The sequence below is a fragment of the Tiliqua scincoides genome, chromosome 4, assembly GCF_035046505.1.
Source record: "Tiliqua scincoides isolate rTilSci1 chromosome 4, rTilSci1.hap2, whole genome shotgun sequence".
In the NCBI taxonomy this organism is placed as follows: domain Eukaryota; kingdom Metazoa; phylum Chordata; class Lepidosauria; order Squamata; family Scincidae; genus Tiliqua; species Tiliqua scincoides.
In genome coordinates this window covers 166,570,660-166,587,513 of record NC_089824.1, presented here as the reverse complement: position 1 = coordinate 166,587,513, position 16,854 = coordinate 166,570,660, and the positions used below count along the sequence as shown (strand labels likewise).

General features: G+C 45.6%; 1 protein-coding gene across 1 annotated transcript; it reads right to left on the bottom strand.

The window, feature by feature from the left end:
• Positions 1 to 5,113: 5,113 nt before the first annotated feature.
• Positions 5,114 to 15,218, bottom strand: C4H1orf210 (chromosome 4 C1orf210 homolog). Its single transcript, XM_066622948.1, has 4 exons — positions 15,132 to 15,218; positions 12,924 to 13,431; positions 7,001 to 7,150; positions 5,114 to 5,502 (listed from the first exon to the last, which is right to left on the bottom strand). The coding sequence occupies exons 1-4, from the start codon at positions 15,216 to 15,218 to the stop codon at positions 5,114 to 5,116; spliced, it is 1,134 nt and encodes a 377-aa protein (XP_066479045.1).
• Between the last annotated feature and the right edge of the window lie 1,636 nt (positions 15,219 to 16,854).

Sequence of the window (16,854 nt, the reverse complement as noted above, 5' to 3'; positions counted from 1 at the left end):
CTCTCTCCCTCACATGCACCTTTGAATCTGAAAAAGCATGACACTTTTGTGTCTATTTTTTGAGGGGTCAGAATTCTTCTAAAACAATTGAATTCTAGATTCTTCTGACCTCTTATGAGCAGTTGTCACTTTTTCCCCTCTAACAACAAAATAAGATGTCAAAAGTAACCTGCAAGTTCCGTATGCTGACAAAAGTGGCATCAGCCTCTATGGCTAATATATAGTATATAAACTAAGGACTGAATTGTAGAAAACAAAGAGATATTAAGGTCAGAAGGAGTCATGCAGCCCACACTACCAGTTCTGATTCATATCCTCTCCAGGGAGAGCAAGTACACTGGAAACACATATCAATACAGAATTTAAAGATAATATGCTGGGTTAGGGCATCCCTTTCATTGCAAGGTTTTGAAATAATATTGGCCTACCCAGAATGTTTGGCACACTGGATGAAGTTGGCCAGTCACTGGCTATTGGAATTCTTTTTGGGTTTTTTCCCCCTAAAATAAATTGTGCTGTTTTGAGTGAGAAGAGAAGCTGGTCTTCTCTGTGTGAGTTTGTTTTCTTTACAAATATCAGTTACAAAGGACAAGTGTTTTGGAAACTTGGCATTCCAGTCTCTTCTCCATCCAAGCAATGCTATCTGTCTGCAGGATCTAAATTAAAAGTTCATTTCTTGTACAGATTATATGATTTGCTGGACAAACAAAAAACAAAGATCATGACTAGACAACAAAAAGTGATCACCTGACCAGAAAATGAAAAAGGGCAATGCCAGCAAGGCCTTCTAAGATACTCAAGTGCATGTTTGTTATTTGTACTCTGCTAGAATGGAAGCAGAAGTTTTATATGGGGCCACTGAGAGTTTATTGGAATATAACTATTCAGCATTACATATATATATATATAGTGTTAGGCAAAAACTGGAGAGATTTCATGTGGTACCAAAACCTACATAACAGGTAGCTGTATTTCTACAATGGGTTTGGACCCGTTGATCTTCTGCCTTTTCACACAGCATTTAAAAACAAGGGAACACTACCCTTCTTTCTTTTTAAAAATTCTCTGTAGCTTGGTTTCTACAACTTGAGGCAGAGAACACGATGCTTTCAAAGCACTTGGGAGGCTGCACATATATATTTATCTAAAATATTTTAATGTCACCTTTCAAAAGCTGCCAAATTCACACGAGCAGATTTCAAGGCAGGAATCAGGGTCTTCATAAGAATAATGATCTACAATCAAAAAGAAAAAAAGGTTTCAAAGGCCCTTGAAAAAATGTTGGTGATCTAAGGAGGTCTGATTCAGTGCCAGGGTCTTCCACCATTAGCTCTTCAGAGATAAAGAAAAGGTGCAACTGAGCATCACGTTTTGATAAGCAGGAGGCACTCTTTGTGTGCACAATTTAAGCCTCTGATTTTCCAAATTTTATGCTGGCAGACTGATATGCACTGAGGTTCAATATGAGAACACAGTTATCATCACAATATTCATGTAAGTTTAGAGATATGGAAATGTATTTATTTGTCATACAGCCACCCCTCTACACAAATTCTTATGGACAACATATTTCCATTCATTCAAGTCTGCCCTTTAACTCAGAGTCAAATTATAGGTTGGGTCAAACATGGAATTGGCCCTTGTGTGCTTCCCCCCCCCCCAAATGGCAGCTGTGGAGTGTGGGAAGGGGAACCTATCTGGATGAGGACTGTGGCACAAGGATCCTTAACTTTTTGCCCCACCATAGTCCTAATTGTCTGTCCTCATTCATGGTTGCTATTTACCTGAGAGGGAAGCTGCTACTGATTCAAATGGCATCTTCCTTCCCATGGGGGCCTAATCCAGATAAGGACTGTGGTGGGGCGAAGGGGCAAAAGTCCCTTCCTTCCCCATGCACAGCCCCATCTGGATTACACCCCCTGTAGCTGCTTCATAGGAAAACAAACCAAGCATGCAAAGACCAATGACATACTTGCTGTAACCTGTAGTTTGGTCCTCTGCTTGAGGTAGCTTTGTGTTCCTTTTAACTGAAATTCTTTCTTGCAGCGGTCAAGATTTAGCAATGATAACTTACAGACGCTGGGAAACTGACATTGTACACATGCTGGCATCTGAGCCACGTTATAAGAACATAAGAACTGCCCCACTGGATCAGGCCATAGGCCCGTCTAGTCCAGCTTCCTGTATCTCAGCGGCCCACCAAATGCCCCAGGGAACACACCAGATAACAAGACACCTGCAACCTGGTGCCCTCCCTTGCATTGGCATTCTGACATAGCCCATTTCTAAAATCAGGAGGTTGCACATACACATCATGGCTTGTACCCCATAATGAATTTTTCCTCCAGAAACTTGTCTAATCCCCTTTTAAAGGCATCCAGACCAGATGCCGTCACCACATCCTGTGGCAAGGAGTTCCACAGACCAACCACATGCTGAGTAAAGAAATATTTTCTTTTGCCTGTCCTAACCCTCCCAACACTCAATTTTAGTGGATGTCCCCTGGATCTGGTGTTATGTGAGAGTATAAAGAGCATCTCTCTATCCACTCTATCCTTCCCATGCATAATTTTGTATGTCACAATCATGTCCCCCCTCAGGTGTCTTTTCTAGGCTGAAGAGGCCCAAACGCCATAGCCTTTCCTCATAAGGAAGGTGCCCCAGCCCAGTAATCATCTTTGTCGCTCTCTTTTGCACCTTTTCCATTTCTACTATGTCTTTTTTGAGATGCGGCGACCAGAACTGGACACAATACTCCAGGTGTGGCCTTACCATAGATTTGTACAACGGCATTATAATATTAGCTGTTTTGTTCTCAATATCTTGTCTAATGATCCCAAGCATAGAATTGGCCTTCTTTACTGCCGCCGCACATTGGGTCGACACTTTCATCGACCTGTCCACCACCATCCCAAGATCTCTCTCCTGATCTGTCACAGACAGCTCAGAATTCATTAGCCTATATGTGAAGTGTTGATTTTTTGCCCCAATGTGCATGACTTTACACTTACTTACATTGAAACGCATCTGCCATTTTGCTGCCCATTCTTCCAGTTTGGAGAGTTCCTTTTGGAGCTCCTCACAATCACGTCTGGTCTTCACCACTCAGAAAAGTTTGGTGTCATCTGCAAACTTAGCCACCTCACTGCTCAACCCTGTCTCCAGGTCATTTATGAAGAGGTTGAAAAGCACCGGTCCCAGGACAGATCCTTGGGGCACACAGCTTTTCACCTCTCTCCATTGTGAAAATTGCCCATTGACACCCACTCTCTGTTTCCTGGTTTTCAACCAGGAATTATCCTGGGCCAACCCAAGACCTCTTGACACCAAGCATGCCAAATGCTGCCTCACCTTACCTGATGATGAGCCTCTGCTCCTCTCACTCTTCAATGTTTTTGCTCTGCACTCTCCACATTTCTTCTTCCTCTTCAAATCCAGGGAGTGGAATGAGAAACAGTGGGGCAAGCAGGTGGAGATGAATGCCCCCTACTAATCTGCTGCTTGAGGTGACCGCTTCCATTGGCTTATTGGATGGGCCAGACCCGTAGCAGAGGTTCCACTCTTAGCACTTAATTCGTGAAAGTGGCCAAACAAACTGGTCAGACAAAACTGGACAATCAGAAAGAAGAATAAAGAGAAGCTAACAAGAAGGCCTGCTGCCATTCTCTGCACAGTGCCAGAGTCCTCACCCCATGGAAAGGGGCAATATTCAATTAGACTCTGCTAAGCACAGTCAGGGAGGAGGTGGCATATAGTTATTTCATACACAGAGGAAAACATGATAGTATGCAGAAGTTGCATACGCTTTGTGTAGCCCATGATGCTGGATGGAGCCAGAGTCAGAGCCTCTGCTTTGCAATGCTTTGCTTTGCAATGCTTAGATTTTCCAGGTGAAAGCCAGCCTTGGGTCCTCATCCCTTTGCAATGTGGTCAGGCTCAAGACAGCAAAACACACCTCTGCCTCAGCCCAAAGAGTGCAATTGGCATGAGTGATAATGGGGATGGTCTGGAGAGAGAGGCTGTATCTCACCAAGCAGAACCTTATTCTCTATCATCTGGCCTCTGCTACTTTGGCTTTGAGCTTGAAGTGGAGCTGATCGCCTGCAGTGCTACACAGTAGACTCCCACAGATTAGTAGTTTTGGTTACATACAAGAGATGCATGAACAAAGAGGCCCCCCCACACTGATCTTCTATCACTGAAAAAACCTCTTTGTTTACATGCGTATCCTTCTTACATCTTGGAAAAAGGCCTTTGAATCATCTTGAAGCCTCTTGTCTCACAATCCTCACTCCAGCTGTCCCCATTCCATTCCCAGTGACTGTGCTGCAACCACCACAAAAATATTGGCCATATAGGAATCAGGTTGAGTCAGACAAAGGTATGAATCTAAGCTGCATTACACACACCTATAAATAAGAGCAGATGCAAGTGTTTCCATTGTGTTAAGCTCTTGTTTCTCCTCATTGACATTCATCAAATGTTACATGTGCACTCCCCAAATCAAATGCTCTGTCTCTCCCTCTTCACCCACACACATGCATGCACTCTTCAGGTAGGCAGTCTGCTTTTTCCTCCCAAGCATGACCAGACATTTGCTTGGGCTTTATTTTTTTGAACCCATTCTAGTTTGCATGCACTTAAAAACTGCTCTGAGAAAGGACAAGGTTGTTGCATTGTGACTGACACAAGGACCAGCTAATCAGTCCTGGGCACAGTCCCTTCAGGTGCAAACAAGAAGAATAGGTTTTTCCTGTGCTCATCTGGGGGAGAAGGCTATTCATCTATTCAAAATATGAGTGCACTTCCATAGCAGGCTCACTGCTAAAATTATGTCAGTCTGTATACTTAGATTGTACACACTTACTTGAGAGTAAATCCCACCAAAATAAATGGAACATTCTTCTGAATAACAATGGCTAAGCTTGAGTCATACAAGCAGATGGATATTAAGATACTGCAGTGTAGTTCAGAGAGCAGATATGCTTGAGCAAAGACAATAGCTGATAGTATGATACTTGTGGTCAAGGGTGGGAGATTGGTCTTTAGCCCAAATTGGGAATGTGAAACTATAAGATGACTGAAGAATTGGGCGTTGGTTGCTGCTAGACCCTCAGAGTTTGAAATGGGGTTCCAGTTCCTCCACCTCCTCTTCTTCTTCCTCCTCCTGTTCCACTTCCACTTCCACTTCCTGCAAGCCATGGTTGGGGTCAATGTAGTTATCCTCAATGAAGCCATCATCATCCTCTGCATGGCACCCAGGTGGCCCGGAGATTGGCTGGTTCCTCCCATATGCCACATCAGCTTCCTCAGCATGGCTGCTCCCAACTGAGCGGGAATCAGGCAACCGTTGGTGCTGGTAACTGGCACGGTTCCTCTGGTGCAGTTTGCATTTGACAACCAATGCAATCGTGATGGAGATGCCAATAGCCAAAAGCACAAAAGCAGCAAAGTACGGCCAGCTGCTCCCAGACTTTGTAGGGGGAGGGGTGAAAACAAATGCTGCAAAGGCAAGAAAGGTGGGTGTGTTATTCTAGAAAGACCCATATCCTCAATAGGACTTGCTTCTGAATAAATATGCAAAGGATTACACTATACACTTCTCTTTTCTCCTTTACTATATGTGCATGGACAAACATCCTCAGTGTAAGCCCAGAGCTGGTTCCCTCAGCCCAGAAAACAATACAGCCACAGAAGCCATCAATGGAACAGTCTCCCTGGCAAGGGGTATCCATTACAGTGGAGTGGACTGAACAGTGGAAAGTGACCTGAATATGATTGACATGTGGCCAATGACTCCTTTGAATTTTGAGTCAGGTGTGTTGCACATCGCAGTGTACAGACTACTCTGGGAGAAAAATGAGGGGACAGGTAAAGTTGGGTTGGAATGACTTTGGAAGTTACACAAAGTGCAGCAACCCATTTCATTTATGGGCTACAGTCATGGGCTATAGGAGGGCTCTGTCTGCTCCCCCTTCTCTTTTACAAGGTTATCTAATCTTGGTTGTACTAAAGCAACAGAAAATGTTGCACAAAATGCAGCACAAAGAGCCTGGGAGAAAGTTCACAGAGTCTAAACTCCAGAGTCAACCCATCTGAAGTAATTTAAAGAAAAACAAAGCCTCACATTCTCCTTGGTATGAGAGTAGATCAGAGTAGCTAAGCAATTTCTTTGCTGGAGAGTTGAGTAAGTTGTTTGTTGGGGGGTTTTGAGGAAGTTGCTAACTGATTATTGTGTCACAGAGATTTCAGTACAGTATGGCCCAAATCCTAACCCACTTTCCAGCACTGGCATAGCTGTGCCAATGGACATGTGCTGCATCCTGCAGTTGGGGGGCACTCACAGAGGCCTCCTCAAAGTAATGGAATGTTTGTTACCTTACCTTGGAGCTGCATTGCCCTTATGTCACTGCTAGAAGGTGGGTTAGGATTGCGCCCTAAAGTTGTTAAGTACTAATTTCTGGGGAAGACAGTAGCTAGAAATGTATGCCAAGTGTGTGGATGTGGCGGTAGCCATTTCCAGTGCTGTCACAGTCATGCACCACGGGAGTTCAGGATTGGGCTGCCCGTCTAAATGCCAGATCCTACAGTTGAAACAGGAAGGCAGACTGACAGTGCTGGTTGCAAGCTTCTGCCATCCACCTTCCACTACAGCTGGTAAAAGAAAGTACTATAAAAATACCATGCAAAAGGATTTCTTCTTACTGAGGCTTAGACCTACCTCTGCTGTTTTGGAACAACGGCACCTCTGCCTACACTGCCAGTCCTTCTAGTTCACCTGAATTAGTAGAGCCTGGAGCAGGAATTGGCTACTCAAACTTGTAGTAATCAGGACTTTCCTTCATCCTCACAGAAAGTTCAGTTAAGGGAGTACCTAGAAGCAACTGCTCAGGGGCTTAGTGGCAGAAAACAAAGTGCCAAATGGGAGAATTGTAGGACTGGGATGCTATTATTCATGTGTGGATGTGTGAATTGAAGCCCTACATCTTGATTCACTTACTTTCATTTTCAAGTGGTGCAAAACTGGCTGGAGTGAAAGTCACATCTCCTGGAGCCCTAAGTTTTCTTCTGTGGCTCAGCTCCTGATAGTTCAGAGTTCTGATCTTTTGAGCCTGAAGTTCTGGGAGTGATTCGAAGAGGACCTGCTTATCTAGGACACACAAATGTAGTTAGCATCCATTCCCACTCAATAGATCTCTGTAGGGGCCCACCCCTGGAGGGGCCTGGAGCAGGCTTGTTCCACCCCCAGGGAGGCCTCATATTGGCTGGAGGGGAGAGGGGTCCCTGCACCCTTGTCCTCCTCTTTAGCAGAGCTGCCACACCTGGCTTAGGAGCTATCCACCTCACAGCTCCATGCTTCACACTGCCTGCCTCTCATCCCTGGCTTCCCTGTTTTATGGAGCAAGCCCGCCCCCTTTTGGCCCCTCCCCTTCCTCCAGGTGGGGCAGAAAAGGCCTTTCCTGTTCCTGGCTTGTTTCCTTCTGTGTTCTTTGTTTGCCCTGTCAGCCTCCTCTGTCTGGTTGGGGTGAGTCAACCTTCTTTGCCCCCCTCAAGGGCAGGGAAGCCTCCCCACCTTGGGCATGGGGTGCCTGCTCCAGGGCAAGTCGGGGGGGGGGGTTAGGGCATCTGGGAGGCACCCCAACAATCTCCAGATTTCCTTTTGGCCCCATCCCAATTCCATTCTAGAGGTCACCACCCTCACTATCTTACAAATACAATGCAACAGATACAAAATATCACCCACCTCCCCTTCAGAAATTGCCTGTAAACCCACTGGATTCATGCTTTGAAAGAGCTTTCCAGGTGACACTCCTCGATTTGGCACATCTGTTGTGGAAAATACATTCTGCCAGCGAGCAAGTCACAAGAAGGAGTCAGTGGCATCACTAAGATTTGTGTCACCCAGTGTGGGAGACCAGCATGCCGCCCCCATGATGGACCACAGCTACAGCATGATGGACCTCCTCCCATCCAGTGGGCAGAGCAATGCCCTGGTCGATGGGCATGGGGATGCATCATTTTTCTGCTCTCACTGGTTTTTTGGCTATATCTTTTCATACGAAACTCGTAGAACAGAGTTATTTCAATGTGGTTTGTTTCATTGCATTCTGCATGAAATTACGCATTGATTGATATATAACATGATGGTGTTATTCCTAAAAACCGTGATTTTAATTATTTTGGCCAGTAGTGGTGTCACCCTCCCGCCGAGCGTCACATGGTGCAGCCGGCACTCCCCTCACCCCCTAGCGACACCACTGGATGGCGTGACAGCTGAAAACTGCTTCCCTTTCAAGCAAAGCTATTGCACTCATGAATGCTATTTGCATTGGGATTGAAAGTGTGTCATGATGAACCCCTATTGTACAGTGTTTGTACCATGAATGCCTCTAAGGTCTGAAGTTTCTCCACTGTACTGGGACTATTTTGCATCCTTCTTAACAGTGTGTTTGGTTTTATTATTATTATTATTAATTATTATTATTATTAATTAATTAATCAGTGCACATACTTTCCTGCTGCTTCCTTGCTACTTCCCTTCCGTCAAGGTGAGGGAAGGGGGATACTCGCCCACTCCATTACAGCAATGCTCCCAGAGTGCAACAGACTCCCCCCCCCCCCCGATTCTTTTCAACTTGTTTTTAATGTCAAGGTTTCTGCCAGCTACCTACTGATGTACTGCAGCAAAGATCTCCAGCTGATTTTCAAGAAGGGAGGAAAACATCAGAGGCTATTTCATGCAGCAAATCTATACTCCCTTACAAAAGGTTTTGGCTGATGGGGGTGTGGCGGATGTAGCCCCAAATTGGATCCAGTGTGACTTTTAAAGTAAAAGTCACATTTAATGTAATGAGAAAGAGCACTTTTTCTTCCTGCATCTTTTCTGCCCTATGGCTTATGAATCTGGCCTTCAACCCAGCCCTATACATATCCACTTGGAAGTAAGTCACATTGAGTTCAATGGGATATCTTCACACATAAGCATTTATAGTATAGGATTGCAACCCTTGTGTGTTTTGCAGGTGTATTATTTAATGTTAGGAAACTAAGGAAGCTCACCAAGCCTATCATAAAGCAGCTGCAATAAGAATGTACAGCACATTCAGACTGAAGAATCATTTAAATGTTAACAGGTTGCACCATGGATGTCAAGCGTAAGGCCCATGGGCCAGATATAGCCCGTAGAAGCTCTTTCTCCAGCCCAGCCCCCTAGCACCACCACCATAAGAACATAAGAACAGCCCCACTGGATCAGGCCATAGGCCCATCTAGTCCAGCTTCCTGTATCTCACAGTGGCCCACCAAATGCCCCAGGGAGCACACCAGATAACAAGAGACCTCATCCTGGTGCCCTCCCTTGCATCTGGCATTCTGACATAACCCATTTCTAAAATCAGGAGGTTGTGCATACACATCATGGCTTGTACCCCATAATGGATTTTTCCTCCTGAAACTTGTCCAATCCCCTTTTAAAGGCGTCCAGGCTAGATGCCATCACCACATCCTGTGGCAAGGAGTTCCACAGACCGACCACACGCTGAGTAAAGAAATATTTTCTTTTGTCTGTCCTAACCCGCCCAACACTCAATTTTAGTGGATGTCCTCTGGTTCTGGTATTATGTGAGAGTGTAAAGAGCATCTCCCTATCCACTCTGTCCATCCCCTGCATAATTTTGTATGTCTCAATCATGTCCCCCCTCAGGCGTCTCTTTTCTAGGCTGAAGAGGCCCAAACACCGTAGCCTTTCCTCATAAGGAAGGTGCCCCAGCCCCGTAATCAACTTAGTCGCTCTCTTTTGCACCTTTTCCATTTCCATTATGTCTTTTTTGAGATGCGGTGACCAGAACTGGACACAATACTCCAGGTGTGGCCTTACCATCGATTTGTACAACGGCATTATAATACTAGCCATTTTGTTCTCAATACCCTTCCTAATGATCCCAAGCATAGAATTGGCCTTCTTCACTGCCGCCGCACATTGGGTCGACACTTTCATCGACCTGTCCACCACCACCCCAAGATCTCTCTCCTGATTTGTTACAGACAGCTCACAACCCATCAGCCTATATCTAAAGTTTTGATTTTTTGCCCCAATGTGCATGACTTTACACTTACTGACATTGAAGCGCATCTGCCATTTTGCTGCCCATTCTGCCAGTCTGGAGAGATCCTTCTGGAGCTCCTCACAATCACTTCTGGTCTTCACCACTCGGAAAAGTTTGGTGTCGTCTGCAAACTTAGCCACTTCACTGCTCAACCCTGTCTCCAGGTCATTTATGAAGAGGTTGAAAAGCACCGGTCCCAGGACAGATCCTTGGGGCACACCACTTTTCACCTCTCTCCATTGTGAAAATTGCCCATTGACACCCACTCTCTGCTTCCTGGCCTCCAACCAGTTCTCAATCCACGAGAGGACCTGTCCTCTAATTCCCTGACTGTGGAGTTTTTTCAGTAATCTTTGGTGAGGGACCGTGTCAAACGCCTTCTGAAAGTCCAGATATATAATGTCCACGGGTTCTCCCGCATCCACATGCCTGTTGACCTTTTCAAAGAATTCTATAAGGTTCGTGAGGCAAGACTTACCCTTACAGAAGCCATGCTGACTCTCCCTCAGCAAGGCCTGTTCGTCTATGTGTTTTGAGATCCTATCTTTGATGAGGCATTCCACCATCTTACCCGGCATGGATGTTAGGCTGACCGGCCTATAGTTTCCCGGGTCCCCCCTCTTTCCCTTTTTAAAAATAGGCGTGACATTTGCTATCCTCCAATCTTCTGGCACCATGGCCGTTTTGAGGGACAAGTTGCATACCTTAGTCAAGAGGTCTGCAACTTCATTCTTCAATTCCTTAATAACTCTTGGGTGGATGCCATCAGGGCCCGGTGACTTATTGATCTTTAATTTATCAATGAGGTCTGAAACATCTTCTCTTTTAACCTCTATCTGACTTAACTCCTCGGTCAGGAGGGGCCGTTCGGGCAGCGGTATCTGCCCAAGGTCTTCTGCCGTGAAGACAGATGCAAAGAACTCATTTAATTTCTCTGCCATCTCTAAGTCTCCTTTTATCTCCCCTTTCCCTCCCTCACCATCCAGAAGGCCAACCGCTTCTCTGGTGGGTTTCCTGCTTCTAACATATTTGAAGAAGCTTTTATTATTCCCCTTAATGTTGCTGGCCATGCGTTCCTCATAGTCTCGCTTGGCCTCCAGTATCACCTTCTTACATTTCTTTTGCCACAGTTTATGTTCCTTTTTATTCTCTTCATTAGGGCAAGACTTCCATTTACGGAAGGAAGCTTCCTTGCCCTTCACAGCCTCTCTAACTTGGCTGGTTAGCCATGCGGGCACCCTCCTGGATTTAGTGGAGCCCTTCTTCCTTTGCGGTATACACTTCCGCTGGACCTCTATTACTGTGGTTTTAAGCAGCCTCCATGCACTCTGGAGAGATTGGACTCTTTTTACCCTCCCTTTCAACCTCCTTCTAACCAGCCTCCTCATTTGAGGGAAGTCCGCCCGTCGGAAGTCAAGGGTTTTTGTTAGAGATTTGCCTGGTATTCTTCCCCCAACGTGCACGTCAAAACGGATCGCAGCATGATCACTGTTCCCCAATGGCTCAGTAACGTTTACATCTCTAACCAACTGCTGAAAGGGCTGCCTGTTTGATAATTACAATTTCCCAGTGCTTCCCTTTCAGTGTTGGAAAGAGGTAAGGAACAGTAAGAGGCAGACCAAGAGAAGCTGAGGAGCTGGGAGAGCCCAGTTATCATGTGGGCCACCCTTTCAACAGCATTGCTTCTGCTAAGGTGTCACTTTGCAGAACACCTCTCAGTTGCTGAGCTGTGAAGTGACACCTCAGCTGAAGAGGGGCTGCTGAAAGGGCAGCTTGCATGATAAATGGGCTCCCTGATATCTTGAAAATATGATCAAGATTTGCATATTTTCTCTTCTGTCATTTGTAGCTAATATGTTCGAACGTGAGAACAAAGTGCTTATTTCTGGTTATCACCTGCTTAATGACTTCACTTCCAGTCTAATGACATCCTTTCCATCCCTCAGCAGGCACCACAAATGCTATTCAGCATGCTGAATGAAATGAGTTTGTAACCCCTGAGTTGGAATATCTGTAACACTCAGGGAATCATAGCATTATGGAAAGTCCAACTCATATGCACGCATGTGCATACACACACACTAACATATGCAGGGATATGCACAAAGATAAGCCCTTCAATGCATTCCTTTAGCCAACAGCCCAATCCTATCCCCTGCCATGCTATAGCATGCAGTCATGCCAACAAAGCATGCACTGTATGCTATGGGGGAGGGTGAATGGAAAACTAAATATTTTACTTACCTCTGGGTAGGCCTCCTGGTCACCTACGCATCTCCTTGGACTCACACCAGCTATGTAGCTTATGCAAGTCCAAGAGAGGAAAAGGGCAAGACAGACTGGGAAAGACAGAATAGCATCCCACACATGTCGCTGCCAATGGGATCCACTCCCTCTCCTAAATTGCCCCCTGTTCTCCCACTTCCTGGCCTTGAAACTCCCTCAAACCTCTCCCTCTCCACCCACAACATGCTTCTACCTCTGACTTAATGGGGTTGACACTGCCCAGACTTCATGGCAGCAGGCATGTGGAACAGTGGAACAGGTCAACAGTGGCTCAGAATGGCTTGAAAGCATCACAATGTTTGCACCATCACTGGGCCTTTTACAACAGCGTATCAGGAGGTACACTGTCAAAAAAAGCCCATAGGATTCGGCTGCAACCTAATTTATCTGGTTCAGTTCATCTTAGAGTTACCAAGAGGCTGTGGTTAAAAAAATATAAATGACCTTATTTTCTTTTTATACTGATTAAATAGTGTTCAGCGCTTTTGGCTGCCCTGCACGGGATAGTCCATTTAGTGTTCCTTGCCTCACCTTCCCTTTGTTGTAGTCCTTCTTGGTCAGGAGTTATGGAATCACTGGACATTGAGGGGTTCCCCTGAAGTTGGACATGGTGGATTCTTTGCCCAAGTAACTCCACAAGTTCAGCAGCACTTGTCAGCTCATTATTTCGCAAATCCAGATGGACAAGGGACCCAGACCCAAGGAACACTGAGGGGTCGAGAGAATGAAGCTTGTTGTTTTTCAGAAGCAGTATATGAAGTTTTTGCAAGCCCAGGAAACTCTTTGGATGAATGTCGGAAATGCCACAGCTGCTTAAATCTAACAGGTAGAGAACTCTGAGGTTCCAAAAGAATGCTGGATAGAGAGTCGGGATGGGATTGCTGGAGAGGTTGAGGAAGCGCAAAGAAGGATAACTTCTCAGAAAGGTTCCATTTCTGGGCATCACCAAGGAGTTAAAGGACAGGTCCAGGTTGGTAATATGCCTGGGGAGGGAATTTGGAGCGTGGAGAAGGCTCCTTCCATGACAAGAGACCCATCCCTGTAAAAACACAGTAATAGTGTGAAACCTCAGGAAAGTCAAGTGTCCTTAGTTGAATCCACTTTTAGTGCTGGTGCCCTTCCCTAGCAAAATCACTGAGCACAGGGTGATGGCAGCTTGTCAAGTAAACAGGTGCCCCAAGTTTAAGGCTGTTTTAGCATGTTACAGTTTGCTACAAGCTCTTGTTGCTTGTAAGTTGCTACAAGCAAGTATTGGTTCCCTGATGTTGTCACCAACATCAGGGAACATTTCTTCTTGGCATTACAGCATGGCATTCTGGCTCAAGTTCATCAGCACTTGTTTGCTTCCTGTCTGAGTTGCCACTTGCAAAATGTAGCTATTTGCAAACTGGTGATATGTTGGAACAGCACACAATTGCACAGAGCTTGTGAATGAAATCCCCCATTTGGATACGGCTACTTCTGCTGACCCCTCTAATCCCCCATCTGCCTTTCACAATAGTAGGGAACAGCACAGGAATTGGCAGCGCTAAAGCTGAATAGCTAAACCCTTTATTGAGCCAGTTCTCAAAATTATATCCAGCCAGCATCTGAGTATGTGGAGTCGTTACTTTATCAGGGTTGCAATCCATTGAATTCCATGGAGCTTCTACATAAGCATCCACAGGATAAGACTGCAGGACAACCAGTGGCAGGACATGTGTTCATTATAATATGTATGTTAAAGTCACTAAGGACCACATTAGACATGCATGTAATCACGTGATATCCAAGCATACTTTCCACCAGAAGCGTGCTTGGATATCATGCAATTCATGGTTCCTGTTAAAACCAGCCAAACAGGGGATGACCCTAACTGGGACTGAGAACTTTGGGTAGGAGGAGAACATAAGAAGAGCCGCGCTGGATCAGTCCAAAGGCCCATCTAGTCCAGCTTCCTGTACCTCACAGTGGCCCACGAGATGCCTCAGGGAGCACACAAGACAACAGGAGACCTGCATCCTGGTGCCCTCTCTCGCGTGAAGAATGAAGGAGGTTAATTCTTCCTTCCCCATGCTGTTTTAAAGGATAATATCTTCTCCCTAAAGCAGTGATTTGCCTTGGGAGCAGTGTTTTGTTTTTTAAAAAAGAAGCTACCCTCTATGAAACACTGCCTGCAAATTACAACCAGGGCTATCGGTTGTTTGTATATCAAGATTATATGTGAAAATGGCATGGCTATATAGTGGCTAAAGACTAAGCTGAGAATCAGCATTTCCCCAGGATTTTTTTTTTTTTTTGCCATGAGCTCAGTCGATGGCCTTAACCAAGCCACTCCTGGTCAGCTTCAGAGTCCCTGGCTGCAATATGGGGACAATAATACGTAGTACCTTACAGGGCTACTGTAAGGATTACAGCAAGACAATTCATGTGAAGCACTTTCAAGATATGAAGGTGCTCTACAAATACTAAGTATCATCATTATTAAAACTGTCTAACAGCCCGATCCTATGCATGTCTACTCAGAAGTAAGTCCCATTAGAGTCAATGGGGTTTACTCCCAGGAAAGTGTGGATAGGATTGGGCAGTCAGTTGTCATTAGCAAATGTAACGCTTTAACTTCTCTTGCTGCCTTCACAAGTTGGTTCTGCAAACTGTAGAGGTTTTCCATAGAACCAAGTTAGCCAAAGCCAAAATCCCTCCAATGCAGAAGGTTCAGATGTTCCTATTGCTGAGCTGATATACAATATTTTTCCTCACCTGTTTTTCAATGCTACAAGGATGCCCTGACACCACAGACCAGGCCCAGAGAATGCTGGAAACCCAGATGTACCAGGCATCTTCCATTGTGCTTCAAGAAGCTGCAAGAGAGAGGGAAAAAAGGAAGTCACACCTGGTGATACAAGGATTCTGGGAATCTTGCTCTCATAACAAGAGGGTGACAAGAGGGTGGTAGGGCTCTTACCTCATGTAAGAAAAGATGGGTGCCTTACAACTCAAGGAGAATGAATGTGGCTTTCTTATAATGCAAATTTCCCATTAATGAATGTGATGATTAAAGAACAGTAAAGGGGAATATGGGTGGACAATGGATGGATGATGCCACTATATGAGCCGCCCATAAAAAGTGAATGAACAAAGTCAACAGAATGAACAGCCTATCTGGAAGGGCCCTCAGTTCTTCTCGCACTAGGCTTTGAAGGAAGGGGCTTGTGACATTCTAAGACACATTGAGAAGAATTTTTTTTTCCTATTCAAAATAACAATATGAAGGGGCAATTTTTTATGGATGGTGGGGAAACAGTTAAGTTGGACTAAAGGCAGGAAATGAATGAGTGGTCTGAAAAGCATGGCAGAAGTGAGAGGTACTCTCAGGGACTGGAAGGTTGTGCCTTGTTTCAGCCATAAGGAGGCCAGTTCAGAGGTCTAAACAAAACAAGCAGGAAGAAATGTTGTGCTTGGTCAGAAACAGGTGGGTAGAGAAATAACCTGTTGGAATTTGAGGAAGCAACTCTGATAAGAGAGCAGTGACCTTCACAAATCAACCAAGTTTTCAGGACTGGTTCTGGTGTTCATTTCCTGAACAGACCTTAGCTCTGTGTCCTCAGAGCGCATTTCCACACAGCTCTTACAGTTGCACACAAGACACACCAGAGGCCTTTACTGAGTTCCCCGTGTTTCAAAAAGTCTGGCTTCTTGATGCTTGAGCCACACCCAAAGCCACCTCTCCCCCAGCGCCACCGAGCAACCTTTGTTGCTCCACACACATGCATGCTCGCACACACATACAGAGCTTCACAAAGAGTCGTGCTGAGAGATGAAGCTGTTTGGGTCGAAATGCTTGTCATCTGTCTGCTTTGCTCCACTCCTCCAAATGTGCCCAGCATGGGGAAAAGCATTTACCTGAGGAAATTGGCCAGGCTGCTCGTTCTCCACCTTGCTCGCTCACTCTCTCTTCCTGGGTCTGTGTACTGTGGGTGTGGCAGGTGCCTGAGACAACAGAGGGTGAATATGGAAAAGGCTAAAGGTAAAGAAGTCGGTTACAGATTAACCAGAATCACCCTCTCGCGGTTTTGGCATGGTAGGGTCCAAAAAAAGCTCCAGCCCTATCACATAGCACAGGAAGAATTGCACCCCCCCTCCCAAGGGACAGCTTAAGTAACACACCAAGGGAAGCTGTTGCTAAAAGGTCATGTGTATCAAGCATGATTGTCTGCATTCATTCTGAATGACAGCCTATGCCAAAGATGGGGAGGACTCCAAGCACATGGTCCTGCTTGCATGATTCTGATAGCATGTCTCCTCCTAGGCTGTGCCTGCTTACAAGAAGAGGAGTATAAATAACAGCCCTGACTTTTGAAGACTGTCTCTTGATGGTGTCAGAGTGCGTAACCTCCCCATTACCCAGGCACATGCCAGAGGTCCATGGCTTCCAAGGGGCCCCCACCCAAGGACAGTCCATCCCACTATTCGCTGCCGTACA

Bases quoted from the DNA above. Each gene is read 5' to 3' on its own strand.
- C4H1orf210 (XM_066622948.1), bottom strand. From the start codon at position 15,218: ATGGAAGATGCCTGGTACATCTGGGTTTCCAGCATTCTCTGGGCCTGG. The intron at 13,432-15,131 runs GTGAGGAAAAAT...GTGTTTTTACAG, and splicing joins CTTGTAGCATTGAAAAACAG to GGATGGGTCTCTTGTCATGG. The intron at 7,151-12,923 runs GTGAGGCAAGGA...TGTGTGTCCTAG, and splicing joins AGGACTACAACAAAGGGAAG to ATAAGCAGGTCCTCTTCGAA.